This window comes from Protomyctophum bolini (assembly GCF_963924005.1).
Source record: "Protomyctophum bolini genome assembly, chromosome: 8".
NCBI classification, from domain to species: domain Eukaryota; kingdom Metazoa; phylum Chordata; class Actinopteri; order Myctophiformes; family Myctophidae; genus Protomyctophum; species Protomyctophum bolini.
Window position 1 is genome coordinate 32,502,745 of NC_137869.1, and position 20,985 is coordinate 32,523,729.

The window sequence follows — 20,985 nt, forward strand, 5'->3', positions numbered from 1 at the left end:
CCGAAACGTTGCTATACTAAATAAAATTGTTTTCTTTATTGAGCAAGAGAAGACAGTCTCCTTCTCCTTACTTGGCTTAGTTAGCCCTTTAGGGAAACATAAACTGCAATCACAGGTCACTCTTTTTAAACAACCAGGAGAAAGGGGCACAAAGACTGCGGCCAAACTTGTTGTTTCAATGTGATTTTGTATTACTAGATTTTCAGGCCTGAAAATCTAGTTAAAGTGGTTTCCATATGTGGGCATGTTACATCTGTGATGCACAGCCACAGTCCACTGTCCACCCACAAGGCAGTTTCTGTAACACGTTGTCACACTCAGGTACTTTAAGTGTGGTTAGTTGAATACAAATCCGCCTTCCCCCCTTAACTTACATACAGTATAGATGTTTTGTTGACAGTTCTATAATACAAATGTTGGCTTTTAGCTGACATTCTTATCCATTGTGACACAAAGCAAGATTGGAGTAAGTGACGTGAGGTCTATTCAAACAACAGGGTAAACTATAAGTGCAAAAAAATTATACTTTGTAGTTAGGCAGTCATGGTGAATGCCAGTCTGAAATTTAGTGACAGGCAGTTGTTGGTACCTGCAGGGCATTTCTGCCTGATGCACCTCCGACGGTGCCTAAGCACCAGCTGTACGTGGCATCTCGATTCTCCCAACTCCTGTCTTTCCTTCTCAGCCAGAGCCAGAAACGACCTTTTTCCGCTTCTTCTGAGAGATCCTTTAGGACCTTCTTGACCTTTGCTGCCGTGAAGCCGCTGTCCCTCAGGAAGCGGTTGGTTGAGAGGCCAACCTCTCCAGGCTTTCTCTTGGCATTCTGCCACTAAATCAGCATACCGTGCCTTTTTCCTCTCGTATGCTTTCTGAATGGTCTGCTCCCATGGGAACATCAACTGGACTAACCAGACTGGTCCCAGCTTATCGTTGTGAGACTCCACTTTCTGGCTGCTTGTGTCGATCTAGTTATTTTGTGGCAGGAACTTGGTCATTATTTTGGCAATGACAGAGAAGATCTTTGGAATTGGCTGATGGTGGATGAATCCTGTTCTTTTGGAATCAGGACGGCTACAGCTCTATGCCACTCAACGGTGATGCTCTGTTGTTTCCAGATCAGCCTCATCAGTTTCCATAGCTCTTCCAGGATTTGAGGGCATCTGTTGTAGAGCTTGTATGGAATACCATTTGGCCCGGGGGTGGATCTTGACCTTGCTCTTCTTGCTACATCATTCACATCGCTCAGCTTGGGTGGTACTAGTTCAAACTCTGTGGTTGGAGCAGTTGGTTGGGAAACATGGCCAGGGGACCCAAGAGGGAGATGCTTTCCTGCATCTGACAACTGCCTCCTTAGGTGCTCCTCGAGGTCTTCAATTGCCATGACCAGGGTGCCACTCTTTTTCTCCTCCAGCAGGCTTCTGGTCATTTTGAGGGGGTCCTTTAGGAATTTTGAACGCTGACTCTCTTTCCTCTTCCTCCTCTTTCTAATATGTTCAGCCCTTCCTTCTGTCCTCGGTTGTTGGGGTCCTTTCTTTCGCTTGAGGGTTTACCAGGGAGTTGGTGTCAGGGTGTCATTAGAGCTGTGGTGCTCAACCTGTCTTTGTTCCATTCTCTCATATGCCTGGGAAGTGCAAGGTTGCATTTGGTCATCCCCCCTGGGACACTTGGTGTATTCTCAAACCTCTGGAGGTTGTTTCCTTCGTCCACAAGTGCATGACCTGCATGTCTTATCCATTCCGTTCGTTACTGTTATGTCTGTCCTTACTGGTCCTTCCTGCATCCCACCTCACTCTTCAGTCCTCCACTCTTCCCTGGACTCCAACTGATTTCTTCTCAGTAGTCACTGGTTTCCCAGAAAGCAAATTTAGTTTCTGCCTGACGCACCTCCGGCGATGCCTAAGCACCAGCTGTAGGGTCTTCAGCTAGGAGTCATCCTGGCCTGATGTTTCGCCTCTTCACCAAGGAGTGATGCATATGTGCAAAGTAAAGTGATGAAGATAGAGAGTAAATACTGTATAATACATTACCGGTAATAAAGCCATAAAATATAATAATTTTCAGGGTAAGTGTGGATATGGCAGTGTGATGATTTATATTCAGGCGTATGATGGAGACACACTGTGGACTGATCTATAAGCTGACAATGTGACACATTTAGCCTGTTAACCTGCAGATTGACTATTTCCGATGTGTGACACTGTTGTACGCTGTAGTATAAATCGAGCTTGATTCATTGTTGAAGTGAATCACTATAAAGATCAGAACCTCAAATACTGCATTGAAATGACAAGCGTAGCCGGAGCCAAAGAGATAACAGTCTGATTGTTCCGTTTCTGTGTAAATGCAGCCTCTGTCTGAAATGTGTTTCGTGGCGGTGATTTTTGTTCTGTTCTGTGTAGCATCTGATGTTCCATTCAGAGCAGGACAACATCCCTCCGCTGTCCTTTTTATTTTTCTTGACGTCCTGTTGCTATTTTTGGAACCCTGCTCCTCCTACTAAGCATTAGGTTCAATTTATTTAATTGGGGGTGCAAATGGAAGAGCCCCACGGTCCTTTGGATGAGAGAGCCTAGACTGGCTTAATCATAGAGATGCACAGTGAAAATCCTCAGTGTAAATTTAACACGGAGAGTGTACAAATGGATACATTTGTGCGGTCTCAGAATTACAAATGGATAAATGAACACTGGTGATTTTACTGTCTACCCCCACCCTGCTATCCCAAAATGACTTAGTTTGAAATATCAAAGATATTGTGGTGAAAACAGAAAAAGGTTTGATAATATAATTATTTTTTACTAAATGTTTCAGGTAATTCTTTATAAATATATTGATATACCTTAGCTTTGCTCAAAAAATTGTGATATTTTATAAGGACACTATTTAAAAAAAAGTTATAGATCAAAGTACTCACTGTATGACTTCGAGACCTACACATGTACTATCTAACTGTACAAAATGGATTTCTACTGTAATTGTGAATTTGTGTTATACAAATATATATATTATATACATATATGTATATGACTATAAACTCTGTCATTTTCTATGTGTTTAAACTACATACTGTAAGGAGCTGGAGTGATACTACAATATCCTTGTACATAGCTGTGAATGACATCCAACTGGAAAGGATTCATATTGATTGTGAATGTACTCATGCTTTCTGCAGTACCTACAGTACAGGACACCTACCCAACTTGAATGCTGCTTCTTCTGTTGTGTGACAAAAAGTACTTTGACCTCCGAAGAGAACTGCTTTTGAGTTATAAAAGTTGGACAGAATTTAGTGATGATTTAACGAAGCTATTTATTTCTTTATTTATTAAAAAGAAAAGACATCCTTCCAGTTTTAAGTTGAATATTAATGCGGAGAAATGTAATTGCCGAAGTATATATATAATATATCATGTGTTTAGATTGCATTTTGCAGACGCTATCTGTACATACTATTTAAGATACAGTTTTTACAAAAATAATATATGTATAAAATTGGGAAAAATGCTGTGCAGCGATTATACTGGAGCCATTTTGTGCTTTGGGACGTTACCATTTTTTTCAGTATATAAGAGGTGTTTTGAATAATGTACTAAAGTCTCTATTGTACAAATAATAAAAATGTCACTATTGGTAAGTGGTAACTCGGGCTCCATCTGTACACTAGGCTGTGTATCTCTTCTTTCAGTTTTCCCTCTTTCCCTCTCCAGTAAAAGCTATGTTACGTCTGTCATATTTTATATGTGTGATCCTCAGCCCTCCACAGAGGAGATAACAGAAGCTATGGACCCATAGCTGACAAGACAAAGATAGAGCTTTGTCCCGGAGCCACTGCTCCTATAGAAAAGTTTAGCTGCAATGCTAACTAGGAAATTGGTGACGGTGTGTTTTAGGACATGTCCAGTACATTGAACTGATCATTCATATGTGCTCTAAACACTGAGCCAATGGTCTATAGATAATATCACTGCTGTCGGGTAGAAATTCCTCCTATCTCTATACGTTTTTCTTTTTCCCCCCCCATAAATTAACGCCCTATACTCCCCAGCCCACTTGATCATACAGCGTCACACAAAAGCCAAAAGAAATAACAGATCCACATTCTCTCGCACATTCTCACGTTCTCTCGCTGCATTTAAAGCTTGTCAATCTACTTTTGCTATTTTTGGACATTTGACGTTTCCACCCGATAGAGACAATATTCTGTTTCTTTTCATAAATTAACTGGGCTGACATAGCAAAGTGATGAAAACTGATTTTTGACAAGTTGCATGATTGTTACAGACAAAAGACACATGGCCATTATTAAAGAGACTCCAAATCCTCCAAACCAGGGAAGGATCCTTCCCTGGTAGATCATTCTTTATGATAAGGATAATTAATTTTATTTATATAGCACCTTTCAAAACAATGTTCCAAGGTGCTTCACAGAGCAAGGTTACAAACAACATATCAAAAACCATTAAGAATGGAGAAAAAAAAATAGTGTTTAAACATGTACACCTAAAGAACAGATTAGGTCTTCAAATGTGATTTAAACACAGGCATGGAGGGTGCTAACCTTAGCTGTACAGGTAGTGCATTCCACAGCCTATGTGCCCGGGCGGCACCTAGGCTTTACTCTAATCTAGTGGTTTATGGGCAACATAAGGTAATGGTTCCTTACGGTCCATATTGATAATTTAATAGTCATTTGGAACTACATTCCCAACTACGTATTAATTTAAAAAAGCTTTCCATATCTGGTATAATAATCAATGTTATGTCTATTATGGGGGTAACATTAGCCAAAAACATGAGTCTAAACAAATGACCCTAAGAAATGACCCAAGAATAGCAGAACTACAAGCTCAGTGTGTCACAAGCACAACGTGACGTGCCGTGAGCTTGTAGAACTGCAATTTTTAGGCAAAGAGATTTGGTGGTCCAAGTACAGTTGTAACTCAAGTCTGTTTAATAAGAATAGTTGTTTTAAGTGGTTATGTGTGTGATATGAGGATCAGCTGACGGGCCTGTCCACTCTTATTGTCCAGCCTGTTTAATGCTTTCTGTGCCATGCCCTGTAGTTCTCCTCCTGGCAGCCTGGGCCTCTGAAGACCAGCCCTGCTGACCAGGGTACAGAGGAACAATTAACAATGGAGGGTAACACACATACCCATAGACACACGCACGCACACATACACGTCAATATAGACACACACGCACATGCATACACGGTACACGCCCATAGCACTACACACACACACGCACACACACACACACACACACACACACACACACACACACACAGTCTCATATGTACTGTACATACTAGTACTACTAGTACTAGTACTACTAAAATCCTAAAGGGACCAGAAAAGGGTTCATCTGGCTCCACTTATATACACAGAGTTAAATAAGCACCTATGATTTTTCTGTGTACTGACTGCAGATTTATGCACTTTTGTTCTTTCTCTCGTTCTCTAACGCACACACAGACTGCCGAACACAAATAAGTTGTGTGACGGCCAGACAACCCACACACACAGACAGACGTGCATAAATTCTCTCCCACACGCACAAGCACATAATAATGTCATGATCTTTGTTTATTGTGTTAGCGTATAGCTATACAGTGTGACAGATACTAGAATGTACAAATATATATAGTACAGCAAACAGTTTTCCTTCAGTCCAAATCAATCAATATGCTGACTGTGATTGTAATCAATGACAGTAATATATAGACCATTTCCATGACCCGTATTCAGCTGCTGGCTTTGCGTGCGTGCGTGCGTGCGTGCGTGCGTGCGTGCGTGCGTGCGTCTTTGTGGGTAGGAAGCAGACATGTACAGTGTGTGGTGACAGACAGACACACATTGTGTCAGGGTCTCGGGCACTGTGTGAAATCCATTATTTTGTGTCAGTCTGTATAATAAGTTGACATACTGGAGCTCTGAGGTTTCTACAAGATGTAACAAAGCACTTCATACTGTATGAGACAGTACTATCTGGTATAGTGCATATTTCTCAGCTGTGTAGGCTACATACATCATGTACACATTCAAGCCTAAACTCATATAAGTACAGGCATGTGCAGAATCAGATTTCAGATGAGTTAGTCATGGTGAACCCATGCTTCAGCTTCATGGATATTATAGGCTATGTATTTGTGTTATGTATGCCACCAGAGCCATCAGAGTGTATGGTCCTCACATCAGCAAAGTTGCTTAATCATATTATTATAAAATTGCAGATCTACAAGCTCACGATTTTGCATCCGTGGGGGCATTGTGAGCTTGTGGATCTACTATTTTGACACTTCTGTTCGATGGGCTATAACTTATCACCCCATAACGAGCTATAGAGCGTAGTCTGATTAATAAAACATATATTAGTTTTGAACTGTTGATATTAGACAATAATATAAGCTGTGTTTTTCACACAGAGATCAAGCAGTTTAGTAAAAAACAGTAGGACCTAGTGCTCTTATGATATTAATGTATTTTCCAGCAAGCACTACTACTGTACCCAGTCACAGGAAACAAGGATGCTTTGATTAGTCCTACTGGTTAAGCCATGAATTCAAATAACTGTAGTTACTCCACACACACACACACACACACACACACACACACACACACACACACACACACACACACACACCCACCCCTCCACTTTTCCTCCATAATTCCTCTTTTTACAAAAGTAGTGAGAGCTGTCTGCTTCAATATTGCCTGGTTGTGTATGCAGACCCACTCTAATATCCTCTTTTCCCCCACACATTCTGCCATTCTGGGTCTCAAAAAAGACCTTGAGTGGGTTCCAAAAGGCCCTGTACCGTACTACCGGTGTGTGAAGTGTACAAATGGAACCAAATGGACCATTACAATCCGCCTAAATCCATTACAACCTGCCTCTTGCGCTCAGATCAGCCAACACAGGGAGGCTGGCAGAACATTCACTAAAAAAGCCGGGACAATTCTCCACACGTCTCAGACTTCTCCCTTCTAGCTCCAAAACTATGGAATGAACTTCTCATTGCAGAACTGCAGACTCACTCCCAATCAGACTCCATCTTGGCCCGTAGCACTTGCACTAGCCTCGACCTACCGCAGCATTGATTGCCTATATCTGGCCTACAGTAGCCAGGTTAACCACTCCCTCTTGAAAACATTTCAGTTCATTCTGCAATGAAATGTTTTCAAGTGGAACCAGGCTAGGCCGACATACCGCTCCGTGTATTTGTATCTTCCCTCTCACTTTGCTGGTACCAACCTGATACCTTTATTTTAAGCATGACTTTATTTTGCCCAATTTGCCCTCCTTATACAGCAAACCACACAGCTCAGCTCGTATACGCCAATCAGCTCGGCTCACGCTCCTACGACCCACAATAAGGCCTAGTTTGGCTAGTTACTTAGGTAACATTTATCAATATCATTCAGCACACAAAGCTCACGTTAACATGTTGTGTCGCCCAACCTATGTAAGACTGAAGAAATGTTTTCATTTCTATTATATGTAGTGAGATTCCATCTAAATGTAGTGGGATTTCAAGCAAAGTAAGACTGATAACTGCTACTAATTAATTTAGCGAACTGCCTTAATGCCCTTTCACTTGCATGGAGAGGCAACACCATTCTCTCTCTCTCTCTGTTTTGTTTTACTTTTTGAGCAGTGCCTTACCGCTCCAATGACTGACCTTGTGTTTCTGTCTGTCTGTCTGTTTGGGGTACGATTCCGACCCATTGACCCCTGCAGCTGATTGGCGTCGCATTCGGGTCACACACTGTTGAGCACAGCCTAAAAGGGCCATTCACACTGAGCAGTATAACTATAACTGCAGCCAGCCAGCGTGTTGTTGGGCAGCCTGCGCCGCTCAGTTCACATGGGTGTTTTTCTTTAACAGCAACCTGAGTCGTAGGGGATGATGATGGAGGGCTTTACATGTTTCCATGCAACACACTCACACCTGGGACTGTGATAATCAGCCTCTCTAGCTTCAAAGCTACAGTGTGATAGTGTGGTTGAGTGGATTACATTTAGATCCAGTAGAGACACACAGACAGACAGCTTTTATCCACTGAGCACAATATACTGTTTATCATGACAATACCTCCTGCTCTGAACTACACACACAAGCTGCTTAGCAAAAGCCTCTCAAGCCTATACTTCAATAGACAGCATTTCGAGATGAGTGCAGTGTGTATTGTGCATGTTTGTCTTTTGGGGACTATAGTCAGGTGCATGTGTGTGAGTGTGTGCGTGCTGTGCTGTGTCTTAAGGCACTATTCAAAGGTACGAGTGTGTGTGTGTGTGTGTGTGTGTGTGTGTGTCAGGTCACAGTGTGTGTGCGTGCGTGCGCGCGCGCGCGCTCTCTTTCTCTCTCAGGACTTGTCAAATAACCGGTTTGACAGCGCTTTGATCCTCTCAGCGGAATGAAGCAATAGTCCGGACTCAGTAGGAAACTATAGTCTCACCGTCTCTCACGGTAACTTCTGTCCAGAGAGAGAGAGAGTTCTAAGTCCAGCGTTTGGCTTTTTCCCCCGGCTCCTTTGAAGTTTGCGACTTTGCGTAGTTGTGGAAATATTGCTTCTTTTTTTTTCCTGACAAAAAAGACAGAGGAGGGAACATTTGTTTTGTGTCGTCGGTGTGTCAGTGTCACAGTTCGGAGGCAGTCAGATCTCAGAATCAGATCAGTCCCGGGACACTGACTGGGGACAGCCTGCGCGCCCCCACACACACACACACACACACACACACACACACATCTGCAACAACACGGACTCAGCTGACAACAAGTGACAACCCGTGGATATATTAGCTGTCTGTCTGTCACCATGCCCGTCCGACAGAAAGGTAAAACTACACGTTTCTCACTCTCCTTCTGTCTTTTCCCTCTGTACGGTTTGAGAAACAATATTTGGTATGTTACATTACAATAAAACGCGTCATATCCAAAGCGCTTTGTTTATTGGTCGTAATTTGACGTTGAAGTGAAATCAGCTGTGTTCGTTACATGTGTTGCCAGGCGAGGCGGGTTTGTTCGGTTGTTGAGTTTAAATATGTGGGGAGAAAGTATAGTGCGCAGAGCAAATTACGTTAATCTCGTTGTATTCTGACACATTTGGAGCTATAGTTTGTTTGTTTGTATTATTTCGTACAAAGTGCAGGTGTAGCCTAAGATTTAGACGTAGATTATTATGTATCGATTCTGACGTCGTAGAGTGATGACGTCAGAATCGATAAATACATCTACTCTACGAGAGTCTAGGCTATAGTGCAGCTGTACTATTTAGAACTCCTCAGAGATGCTCGTGTGTACCGTACGTCCAGACTAGTCCTTAATTAAGGGGACGCCGACGTTCCAACTTCGAAGGGTTCCTTAGCAAAATTATCAGTTGTTTTGAAAATTGTTGACACATCTTGACACAAAGGCCTATTGACAAATATTTGTATTTATTGTGTTAGTGTGTGATTACTAGTGACTCAAATAACAAGGAAGAAGAAAACCCTAATCTTAACATGGAATGGTGCATGAAGTGAACTACTATTGTGTCAGGTGGGTCTATGATGATGGACCCACGGCACCCTACACAATAGTGGGGGTCCCCAGGTTGCTCCTCTGGGTACCACCTGGTCTACATTTTGAGTCCAAACAAATAAATGCATTGTTAACGTGCCATTGTTAATGCGTTGTATTTTCCTCAATGGCATGTGTTCTTGTTTCCTACATTCTTGTGTTCAGATGCTCAGCGGGCCTTGGGGTTGCTCCAACAGTACCGGGACAAACTCCAACAGAGGGATCAGAACCAGAACACCAAACAGCAGGGAGAGAGAGTGGAAGACTGCCAGCTGCAGCAGTCCCTGGACAGAGTCATCACTGTCTTCCAAAGCCAGCTATTCAATGCTTTGCTTGGTAAGTCTGTCTGTCTGATATTATACATTGCCTCCCACAAAACATGACAGATGTTTTGTGGAAGATACAATATGCATAGGAATTGAACCTTTGACTTATATCTCTATATGTCTCCCCTGTCCAACAAATCACTCGCTGTATGGACTGTAAATAAAGATCAGTCGAACCATTAATGAAGTAGTCTCACAGCTAGAACATCAGAGATAAATGTCCACCTACAGATAGTGTCATGACTCAGTCATGAGTGACATATACAGTACAGTAGCTAGGCAGCTCACACCTACACAAAGCATACAAAGAACGATGAATTGTAACACCGGGGCTCCACCGGGTGCGTCAGGGAATGTTCCCTTTTTAATCAATGAAGGGTGGCTCCACTGCCCGCATTGAGTTGTGTGACTGCATTACAATTGCCCCGGTTCGTTTTTTGACGCACGCGACGGAGACGCAACGCGCCCGGTGGAGCCCCGCCGTTAGTGTGTATTAGATTGTCTGACACCTTGATGAGACTGAGAGAGCAGCTGCAGTTACTGCACATACTAGACTACAGCCAGAATGGTCATTGCAGCGAGAGGCAAGCATACAACACCAGTTGGGAAAAATAAATATATAAATAGACCAGTTGCATAGCCTGTTTTTAAGTTTTAAGGCAAGAGCACCAGCTACAATAAACACCCAATACCGAATAACAACATACTATTAAAATGGACTGCATTTATATCATTATATTAGTAGTGTACTGTCAATGTCTGATGGGTATGTAAAAGAGCCCATTACAGTGTAGTACATCACTACAGTACTTTGTGCCACTGTATTTTACTGTCCAGTCAGTGTCCAAAAGAGAAATTATTTACCACACAGTGGTGTGGTAAATAATTATACTTACTATTTAACAAAGGGATTGTTACAACCTTAATTGTAAAAGTAAGTTAAGTAGTTCTATATTATGATAGTAATCAGTGCTGTAGACTAGTAGTTTGTTTGTTCAGAAACAATCTCTTCATCTTTTTTAGAAAACAGAAAATTTCCAGGCAGGTCAGGTTACCAATTTTATCCAATCTGGAGAGAGAACTCACACAGGGTACATAGATAAACAAGTATAATTAGTGATGATACTAAGAAATGAGCAGACAAAATCTGCAATGCTATAAAATTGAAGCTGATAAATGAGTGCTGTCTCCTGATTGGCTGAAATTTCAGTTTGTTTGACATCCTTTATTTACTTGTAGAGTCATTGCTGTATCCTGCCTCCCTTTAAAGAGAAAAAAGGTATTGAGAGACTGGAACAGTGTGTTCGGTGGTACAAACCAAGTACAGAAAATCTAGAGTGAATTAAAACTCTTGATTGTTGCTGTGTGGCTATTCATTAAATTAGGCAGATATTTAACTCGGAACAATGATTGAATACTTTGGTTGAATTACTTCCTGAATATAAATCCCTTGTAAAGCTCCATTGTGCGATATGTGCCTTACAGCTAAACAAGGGACAGTACAGTTATATGCAAGTATTATGTTTTGTAATGTACCCATCATTGAAAGTGCCATTCAGTTGGATAATCCACCACAGCAGTGAGAAACGTACTGTATATGGGAGGAGGAGAGGGCTGAGGGGTACTACGTTATTTCAACTGGAAAGAGCTAGTGGAGGGGAACCCAAAGTCTTTTGAGGTTATGCTGTATGCACAGGGGCGACAAAAGCTACAAAAAGCTATGAAATGACCAAGCATTTAATTTTCAGAGTGAATGAAAATGTCAGGTTTAAAATAGCACAGGTCAAGATAAGAAAATAATAAGATTTTCTTCCATTTTCAGAATTGTGGAGACTGGAGAGTAAAAACAATATAAAAAATTGTGAAACAAAAAACACGTTTCATTGATGCATCACCGAGTGTTAAAAAAAGTGGAAGCTAGTTCAACGTTTTGTGTCAGCTTGTAGCTTTGTGCCACTGGCTTTCATTGTATCCCGTTACTTTGTCAATGCTGGTGTGAATGCAGAATTAGAGTCTGGACTGATTTTGGACAGCTGGTTCATGCAGGCATGGCTGGTGTCAACAATACATATTTATTTTCAGGCCCTGTGACTATAAAACATGTTGCACATGATTGCACCTTTAAGAGCAAGAAATGTATCTTAGATTATAATCAGTCAGTGAGTGTAGTTATGTGCTAGGAAGGTAAACAGGTTCTTAGTTCCTGATTCCACCTGCTTGTTTTCCATGCAAACCTACAGGTTCTGTGTGAATACCTGACATCACTTTGTCCATTTTTTGTTTTCTTGCACAATACCTGGATTAGGAACCAACCGGTAGTTCCTAATCCTACGTGCAAACAGAACAGCCGCAGAGAAAAGGGAAGCGATGGTGTGTGTGTGTGTGTGTGTGTGTGTGCGTGTGTGTGTGTGTGTGTGTGCGTGTGTGCGTGTGCGTGTGGCGTAGGGTGAGGTGAGTGTAAATTGGGTGGGAGGTGAAGAGGGGATTTTACAGGTATTTCACCCTATCATCTTTACAAGCAGTAACCTCATGCGATCTGTAGAGGGCATCAACAGACAAAATATTTAACTTATTTATTTATTTTACTATATATGAAGCATGGGTATTATTTTATTTCTTTATTTTGGTTGGAGTGAGGGGTGCAATGGCTGCTGGCATTTGACAATATTGAAAACAATTAAAAACACTGTTCAATAAATGCCATGGTGGATACAACCCCATATACAATAATAGACATACATTGTGTACGCAGTTACTGGAATGGTCTCTATGAAGGTTGCTTTTCTTTGAATGTGTTTTAAAACATAAAGGAAAATAGATCTTGACAGATCATACAGTATGGGGGGGAAATATATAATTTATTCTTTCTTTTTTCCTCCCTTTTTTCTTTCAGACATCCAGGAATACTATGAGTTGACCCTCCAGGCGGACGGTCGATCCACTGAAGACCATCTGTACAATGAGATAGAACTTCATACATCCTCTACCCGGCCAGTAGAGATCACAGCTCAGTCACAACCAGCCACTGGTCCACCTAACCCCCAGGCCTCCGGGGACTCTTTCAAGCCCAGGCCATCTGCCCTTTCAGTAAAGCCTCATTCCCCTCCTATCCCGTCCGGAGCCTCCAGTGCTAAAACGGTGATCTCCTCCACAACACAGTCCAATAAAGTCAAGTACCGTGCCCCTCCTCCACCTGGATCCCCCAAGTCATCACCATCTTCCTCTGCTGCGGTCACGCCCAACGGAGTGGAACCCACCACCACCGGGTCAAAAGGAGCCCATCTAGATCCTGGATCGCCCACCACCGCCTTCCCTGCCACAAGCGGGGAACAGGCCAGCCCTGTGTCCGACATCCTTGGTGCTGTCTCAGCCCTGGTCACCAGTACCATCCAGGGCCTCGTCTCTCCCACCAGTCCGGTCAAACCTATTCGCACCTTCCCTAAAACCCTCCCCAGTCCCAATCATAGTCCAGACGCAGTTAACAGTACCACAGCCCTCCCTAAAGTCACCACCCCTCCATCTGTTTCTACCACTCCCACTATCAACCAGGACTCTGCCAAAGCGATATCAGCCCTCAGCTCTAGCTCACCGAGTAGTCCCAACACGAGCAATAGCCCAGGCAAAGTGTTCCCCAGCACCCCCAGCCCGACAGTAACATCTGGACCCCTACCCAAAGGCCCTCAGCTGAGGTATATATGTATTGTGCACGCACGCACGCACGCTTTGTCTTTGATTTACTGAGAAATTGACTAGGAAATAAATATGTTAAATAAATAACGGTTGTACATAAAAGCAAACTGCACTAGAAAGCTCAATGTAATTACAGTATTTAAAATACTGTTTGTATTAGGACAATATTACTTAGTATATGTTTTGTCACTTGCTGCTTAAAGGCCTTTGCACATACTAGTGTAGACTCTGATGCAATGTTTTGTATGTCCAAAAAAAGGCAGGAATCAAACTCTCTTAGACTCTTATGCACATTTTCATTGTCCGATAGTGTTTCGTGAGAAGAAAGTGGATTTTGTGTGCAAGGGTCCTTCCTAACTGTGGGTTCCTTTGTTCCAAGTTGAAGTAAAGTATTTGTTCATCTCATCTGAACGCCCTCTTTCTATCCCTCCAGTCCAACCAGCCCTGGTCCAGCTAAAGTCAGCACTAGCACGTCTAGCCGTGGCCCAGCCAGCCCTAGAACAGTATCAACCCCACAGTTCAACTTTCAAACTCCCAACAAGGTAAGACGTACACCGTGTCTACAGTGAAGAACCCTGCATAAACATAAATGCTTTGCACAGGGGGCAGCAGTGGCTCAGGGGTAAATCGGCCGCTTGTGAACCAAGAGGTTCCCAGTTCGATCCCGCCCCCCCCCCCATAGTTTCGTCCACCATCTGTATATGAATGTGTGTGTGAATGTAATACACAATCTATGTAAAACACTTTGGATATAAATCAGTGCTATATAAATGCACCATTTCTGTCATCTCTCAGGTGAGTTGACAAAGTGCTGGAGCAACAAATGCTTCCAGATGACTAACCTTTCAATGTAGCTGCAAAAAGCTTTTTCTGAAATTAAGAAAACATTGAAAATGATTTTCATGTATACTTTATGGTTCTTAATTTATGTTGGGGACTTTGATGTACTCATCAAAGTCATCATCACACACTGGATCATGTAATTATTCCAGCTTACTGTACCAGCTACACTGCTACAGTATACTTGTAGTGATTGAAAAGTGGTTTAAACATTGGCTTATATTTGCATTACATAATGTCAAGATCAATCCACTCCAAAAGATTGTCAGTGAGACTTTTGCATGTCGCTGGGTGGTCGGTTAGCTGGTTTTGTATGTTGATCTGGTTGAACTGGTTTGAAGTCTTTTATGAGGGAGGGTTTGTGTTCATGCAACGTTGGCTTATATTAGTATGGTTATTAATTTTATATGACAGATGCATGAATATTCAATACCTCCTGGCTGCAGATATTACCTTCTATCATAGTAGTACTTTTAATGTGGTGCTTACACAGCTCCTGTGTCCTGGTTGACTGACTTGTATCAGTCAGTTGCATCAGTCAAGGAGTATATCTTCATGTAGCTCCTTACTTGTTTCACCAGCAATTACCTGTTTTTAGCAATCTTGAGGAAATAATATCTGTCATGTAAAAATGTGCACAATATTATTGCACCAGACTCTGCTAAAATGGTGTCATGGTGTAATGCAATGAGTGTACAAATGTAACTCAATGGGCTGGTGAACAAAAGCTCTTTTGTTATTAATTTAGTGCACTCTTGGTCTTAGAGTTAACACTGAGGATTTTACAGTGTACGTCTATAAAAGGGAAAACTATTAGGAGGAAAACTATCAAGGTACTGTAGATAAAACCTTTAGGATATTTGGGATAATAATCCATAAGAATGAATGTGTGTGTAAAAGGCCTCCCTGGGAGAGGCTTTAGGCTTCACGTGGACCTCTAACTTAGTGAGGAGGACTGATAGCCTTTAAAAGTAGAGCATCCAGTCCTGTACTGCTGCTGCTTCTCCAGACTGCACTCTTGCCAAACGGAGAGAGACACAGAAAGAGAGAGATACTGACCTGATAAAATGGGAGAGTGGAGCACCCTGTGTGTGTGTGTGTGTGTGTGTGTGTGTGTGTGTGTGTGTGTGTGTGTGTGTGTGTGTGTGTGTGTGTGTGCAGTTGCGCACGCACATGTGTATGTTTCCAAGATTCAGATTCAATAAATCACATGTTTGTTTGTCTATGCATGCATACAGTACGTGTGTGTGTGTGTGTACTTCTTCTATGGGCATGTGTTTGTGCCTGCACGTTTGCATGTTGCCTTGCATTTATGCGTTTGCGCGTGTGCATGATTACGTGTGTTCTTCTGCACCGTTTGGGGTCAGAAAGCGCGAACAGCTGCCTTAAAGCGAAGACAACAGCTGGGAAAACCAAAGGGAAAGAAGCCACACCAGGACAGCTGGCATTTCATTTTTTATTTATTTTTTAATTTTTTAGCTATTTAGCATTAGCAGAGAGGGAGAGAGAGTCCACTATAGCTGCTCCGATGAAGGACAGTTGGAGGGGAGACGGGGAAGGAAGGCGAAGGAAAGCGAGAGACAGAGAGATGAAGGAGGAAAACGAGGAGAGATGTTAGAAGGATGCCGAAGGTAGCGAGTGTCTTGAGCCGAGGAGGACTGGGAAAGTTCCAGCGGAGGAATGTTTCCGTGAAAGTTGCGAGTTGAGGATGGATTGTATCTGTATCCTCACTACCAAGGTGAGATGCACAGAGGGTGATGCCTGTCACCTCTTATTTATATCAAAGTAGGGCTCTTCGTCAATGCACAATACTGCACATTGTCCACTGTATCTAGTGCTGTACTCTCTGCCATGCAGGCATTCTATTAATACAGTACATTTTTTATATTGTGTGTTTATTGTCTGTTAGATTTGTCAGCATGTGTGAAGTTGTAAATGTGTTACTATTATTGCTTAAACCATGTTAATTAATTGAGATTACCGACAAGGTAAGATTTACATGCTCACCTGAGTGAATAGTTTGATTTGTAAATAGTGTTATATTACACTTATTATCTTTTTATTACATTATTTTATTGTGATATTAAACAAACATAAATTTCATACATACTACATTTCTCCATTGAAATACATGTATTTAATTCAGTCTGACTTAGAAGGTAGGAATAGTAGGAATTAAACATGTCCCTAGTACTGGCAATAAAAATGAATGACCAGCAGAGGGTATCAAAATAGAGGCATGGGATCCGCCCCAGCAAATCAAGCCCTGCCAGTATGATACTCCTGTGGGAATGAAGTGCTGTTGCTCACTTGTTTGTCTGACATGTGACATCCAGAGAGACTGAAAACTAGGTCTGTGCAGCACACTCTTGAAAGGACTGACTGGTTGATTTCCTGCTAACTTATTTAGCTACCTGTCCTTCCGGATGGGTGAGTGAGTGAGTGACTGACTGATGACTGACTGATTGATCTTACTGTACGTCTGTATGGACAAAAACAATACCTGGTCTACAAGCAGTTGCAACACAATTCACCATATTCACACCTTAGCCATTTTGCTATTAAGTTAATGAAAAAAACCCCGCAAATATGACTTTAGCACAAAATGGCCGCTGTGTGACTATGGGCAATTTTCAACGATTGTTCGCTTATTATGACATGCCCAGAATAATAGGGATGCTAGGGTTTATGTGGTTAAATGTGCTTTCTTGCTTGTTCTCTCTCTTTTATGTATACGCTTTTATGCAACTTAACAGATTGTCTGCTGTTGATGTATAGCCTACTGTACAGTATATACGTTTAATAGCCATCTGTCATCTGCGATTGACGTACTGTATACTGTACATATATACGTTTTATATCAATTTATATGGATCTGAAACGGCACAGTTAAAAAACAACTTTTAGCACTGAGCCGGTTGCTAGGTAATGCCTTGCTCACCCCCGCACACACAGAACTATAAGTATTACTAACTACTATTACAAGTATTATAACTACTGTTATAATTAGGATCTTCTCTGGCTCTTTTCTCAAAAATTACGTTGCTGTCCGTTGTGCTGATCAGATATCCGAGGTTCGGATCTGATCGCATTGCGATTGAAATATAAACGTTTCTCGATAAAGCTAGTGTGAGCTATAATGCTAACATCATTAGCCTTTTCTTACAATGGAGGTCTGCGAGTGGGGAAAATGGAAGTACTTGAGAAGTAAGCTATTTACCACTTGTGGCCACACGGCCGCAGTGTTAAGGAGCATGTAAATTACGGAAGTAGAATATAAGTGTGCTTCATTATTACTCATTCTTCTGCCAGATTTACTAACAATCATGCAGTTTGCAAGGGTCAGTTTCTCATAGAAGATTCTCTGACAATTGCCAAAGCCGATATACCCAACCTTATTGCACTTAAAGCTTCTCACTTCTGTCAATGGACACCGTACCCACGTGAACCCTGGTGACCTTACTCTGAGCATGCCGGGTGAAAATAGCAGTGTGCATTGTGTGAGCTTGTAGATTGCCTATTTTCGGACTGTTCTTTTTTTACATGTCTTTTTGGCCCTTTCTGCCTTTATTGATAGAATACATTATATGGACAGGAAATGGGGAGTGACACGCAGCAAAGGTCGTCTGTGTCGGGATTCGAACCCGCGTCTCGCTGTCAGGTGCCCGGACTGCTACGCCAGCGGCTCGGGCCATACTATTACATTATAATTCTGTCAGTTGCAGTTGTGTTTTGTTCCTCCAAAGTGTTTCAGTGTTCTGTTACTTGATTAACTGGTTCAGACCGTACGACGTGTGGGCACCTCATAACTAATCCAACCGATGGGTTGCTAGGACGTGTGTACATGTCCTAGTGCATTTTCATTGATATCAACCGAGAGAAAAATATTCTGAATTGTATTTATCTATTTATTTTTTTGAGTTGGTCTCCAAGGCCACCATACTCTAAGCTCTTCGTTCATCCGCGGTCCCGTACTTCCTTGTTTACCGCTGCAGAAAGAATACCTCGTATCTCCTAATCTAGGGCGCTCTCCGTGGTTTTGATCAGATGGATATACTAAGCTGTTCAAGCAAGCACAACTATGGCTCCTGGTTTTTTTCTGGAACGGAAGTGGAGTAAAAGCGGCCATATCTTCCCGGCCCCCCCGAGCTTCTATTTTTGAAAGAAATCCCTGCGCTGATTGTGTTAATCAGTTATTGCTACTGTAGTTACTGCTGTTGCTGTATATACTGTAGTTACTATACACATATTGTAGTTACTACTGTACATGTACTGTAGTTATTACTGTAGTTAGTGTATACTGGACTGCTGCAGTATATACTGTACAGCATGGATCTTCAATGTAGCAGTTCAGTAAGCTACGGTTCTTGTTTAAGATATGTGCACACAGGCATGAAGGAAGCATGAGTTCAAATCCGTTGCTCTCCCCATGTCCCCCATATATGGGGACTAGGTTGGCAGAGGGTGTGTAGAGCCCAGGATCACATTAGATAATTGACACAGGGGTGAAAAATGGGTTACAAAATCGTGGGATAAAAATGTAATAAAAAAAAAAGAAAGATATGTGCACATTGGCTGCAGTATAAATGTGAGAGGAATAAGATAGTTAAGGGACTGAATAACCACACACACACACACACACACACACACACACACACACACACACACACACACACACACACACACACACACACACACACACACACGCACGCACGCACAAGGTTTAATTATCGGTGTTGCACTTTTAAGCAGACACACAGGAGGACATTAGGTCAATGGACTTTGTTAGGAATCCCTCCAGCATTTAACAGGTTTGTTGGATTTATCTCATTAGATGAATGGTTTAATTGACCGAGGGTGTTGCCTGTGTTCATAGACCTGCTGGATCACGCTATACTCCTTGCCCTGCAAAATGCTGTTCATCCAGACTTAAATGAACACTTTTCTGTGCATCCTTCTCTTTTCCTCTTATCCTGTGTGTCATACAGACACTCCTTGTCTCTCTCCCTCTGCCCCACCTATCTCTCTAACACTATACTGTCATCACTACCAGCTACTATCGGCACACAGCCCACCGTGTGTGTGTGTGTGTGTGTGTGTGTGCGTGCGTGCATGCGTGCGTGATAGGGAGATTGCTGTGGTCTTATTGAGTGCTGCTGTGCCCTCTGCTCCAACAGAGCAAAAGTCTCCTCAATAAGAGGCTTACCTTAGGCTGCTAATAGACTTTATAGAGGTGCTATTTAAAGAAGGGGGAGAGAGAGAGAGAGAGAGAGAGAGAGAGTTCTTGGTATTCCTTGTTTTTGCCAGTTATAGTGTACCCACTATTGACTGTAAGAGTTTTAGCCCTCCTTCAGTCTGTCCGTCTGACCAGCAAGCATGGTGATGTATAACTATGAAGGGGGGGGGGGTGGCTGGTGTGAATAATCTGGGCAGGAAAGTACAGTAGCAGGAAAATAGATTACCCTCTCCACACACGGTGGAGAGGGTATAGCGTCAAGTCAAGTCCAGGCACCAGCTGAACTCACTGTTCGTCCTGGGATTACCTCGCGGCACCTTGCAGAGTCCGCACGACAACAACTGGCAGGGATAGAACAACCATCGCATGCAGCCATCTCCTGCCTATGAATACTCGAGAGGGTGCAGCACTGCTGCTCACTCCACCTTCCAGCTCTGAGGTGCCACTAGTGTAGGATTAATTTACCAGCTCAGTAGGGGCTACGTGTGAAGATGGAGCATGACAATGCTACAGCATCACCCAATGTAAAGTACCCAGCTCTATTTGTTTTTTAATTTGTGTCTGTCTCTCTGTTGTCTCTCTCCCTGCCTCTGTCTGTTTGCATCCCTTACTGTCTCTGACTATCACCTGGTCTAATATGTCTGTCTGTCTGTCTGTCTGTCTGTCTGTCTGTCTGTCTGTCTGTCTGTCTGTCTGTCTGTCTGTCTGTCTGTCTCTGTCTCTGTCTCTCACTCCTGGACTATATGCCACACTTTGTCTGTCGGCCTGTTCTATATAGACTAATCCATGGAGCAGTGCCCTGTAGGCCAGGTGTAGGCAATCAGAGCTGCGGTATATGCTATACACCTCAGCTATGGCTGCGCCCAGGGCACCCATCCGTGGATTTGTCTATGCCATTGCCTGTGTTCTGACTCCCACACTGTCTCACAGTCCTTTCTGCCCCCCACCCCCCCTGTCTCTGTTTGCCTGCTTGTAGGGGATTAGCAAATGTACTGTCATTTATACAGTACACAAGACCAGCGGTGTTCAAAATGTAGATTGCGATCTACCAGTAGATCACAAAGGCTGTGCAGGTAGATCACTATTTTGAATGAAGGTGACTTGACATCAAAAAGGGCCTGTCAGCTCAAACCCACAATATTTTGTTTTCAAGCGTGTTCACTGTGCACAAGCGTAGCATTACAAATGAAATACAAACACAAATTGATCAATTAATTACCAGCTGTCCGGATATCTATCTTGTTTTGACAACGATTTCTACATGGATATTGTGTGTGTGTGTGTGTGTGTGTGTGTGTGTGTGTGCGTGTGCGTGTGCGTGCCATGCCGTA

The 20,985-nt window shown here is 42.6% G+C and overlaps 1 protein-coding gene across 2 annotated transcripts in view; it reads left to right on the forward strand.

Annotated features, from left to right (window-relative positions):
* The first annotated feature begins 8,733 nt into the window (after positions 1-8,733).
* LOC308319970 (disks large homolog 1-like) overlaps positions 8,734-20,985 on the forward strand; it is a 128,321-nt gene continuing 116,069 nt past the window's right edge. For both annotated transcript variants that reach the window (XM_080770215.1, XM_080770216.1), the window contains exons 1-4: positions 8,734-8,838; positions 9,728-9,898; positions 12,782-13,577; positions 14,012-14,120. In XM_080770215.1, the coding sequence (XP_080626341.1) occupies positions 8,820-8,838; positions 9,728-9,898; positions 12,782-13,577; positions 14,012-14,120 (1,095 nt within the window). In that variant the 5' untranslated portion in view covers positions 8,734-8,819. The remainder of the gene's footprint in view (positions 8,839-9,727; positions 9,899-12,781; positions 13,578-14,011; positions 14,121-20,985) is intronic.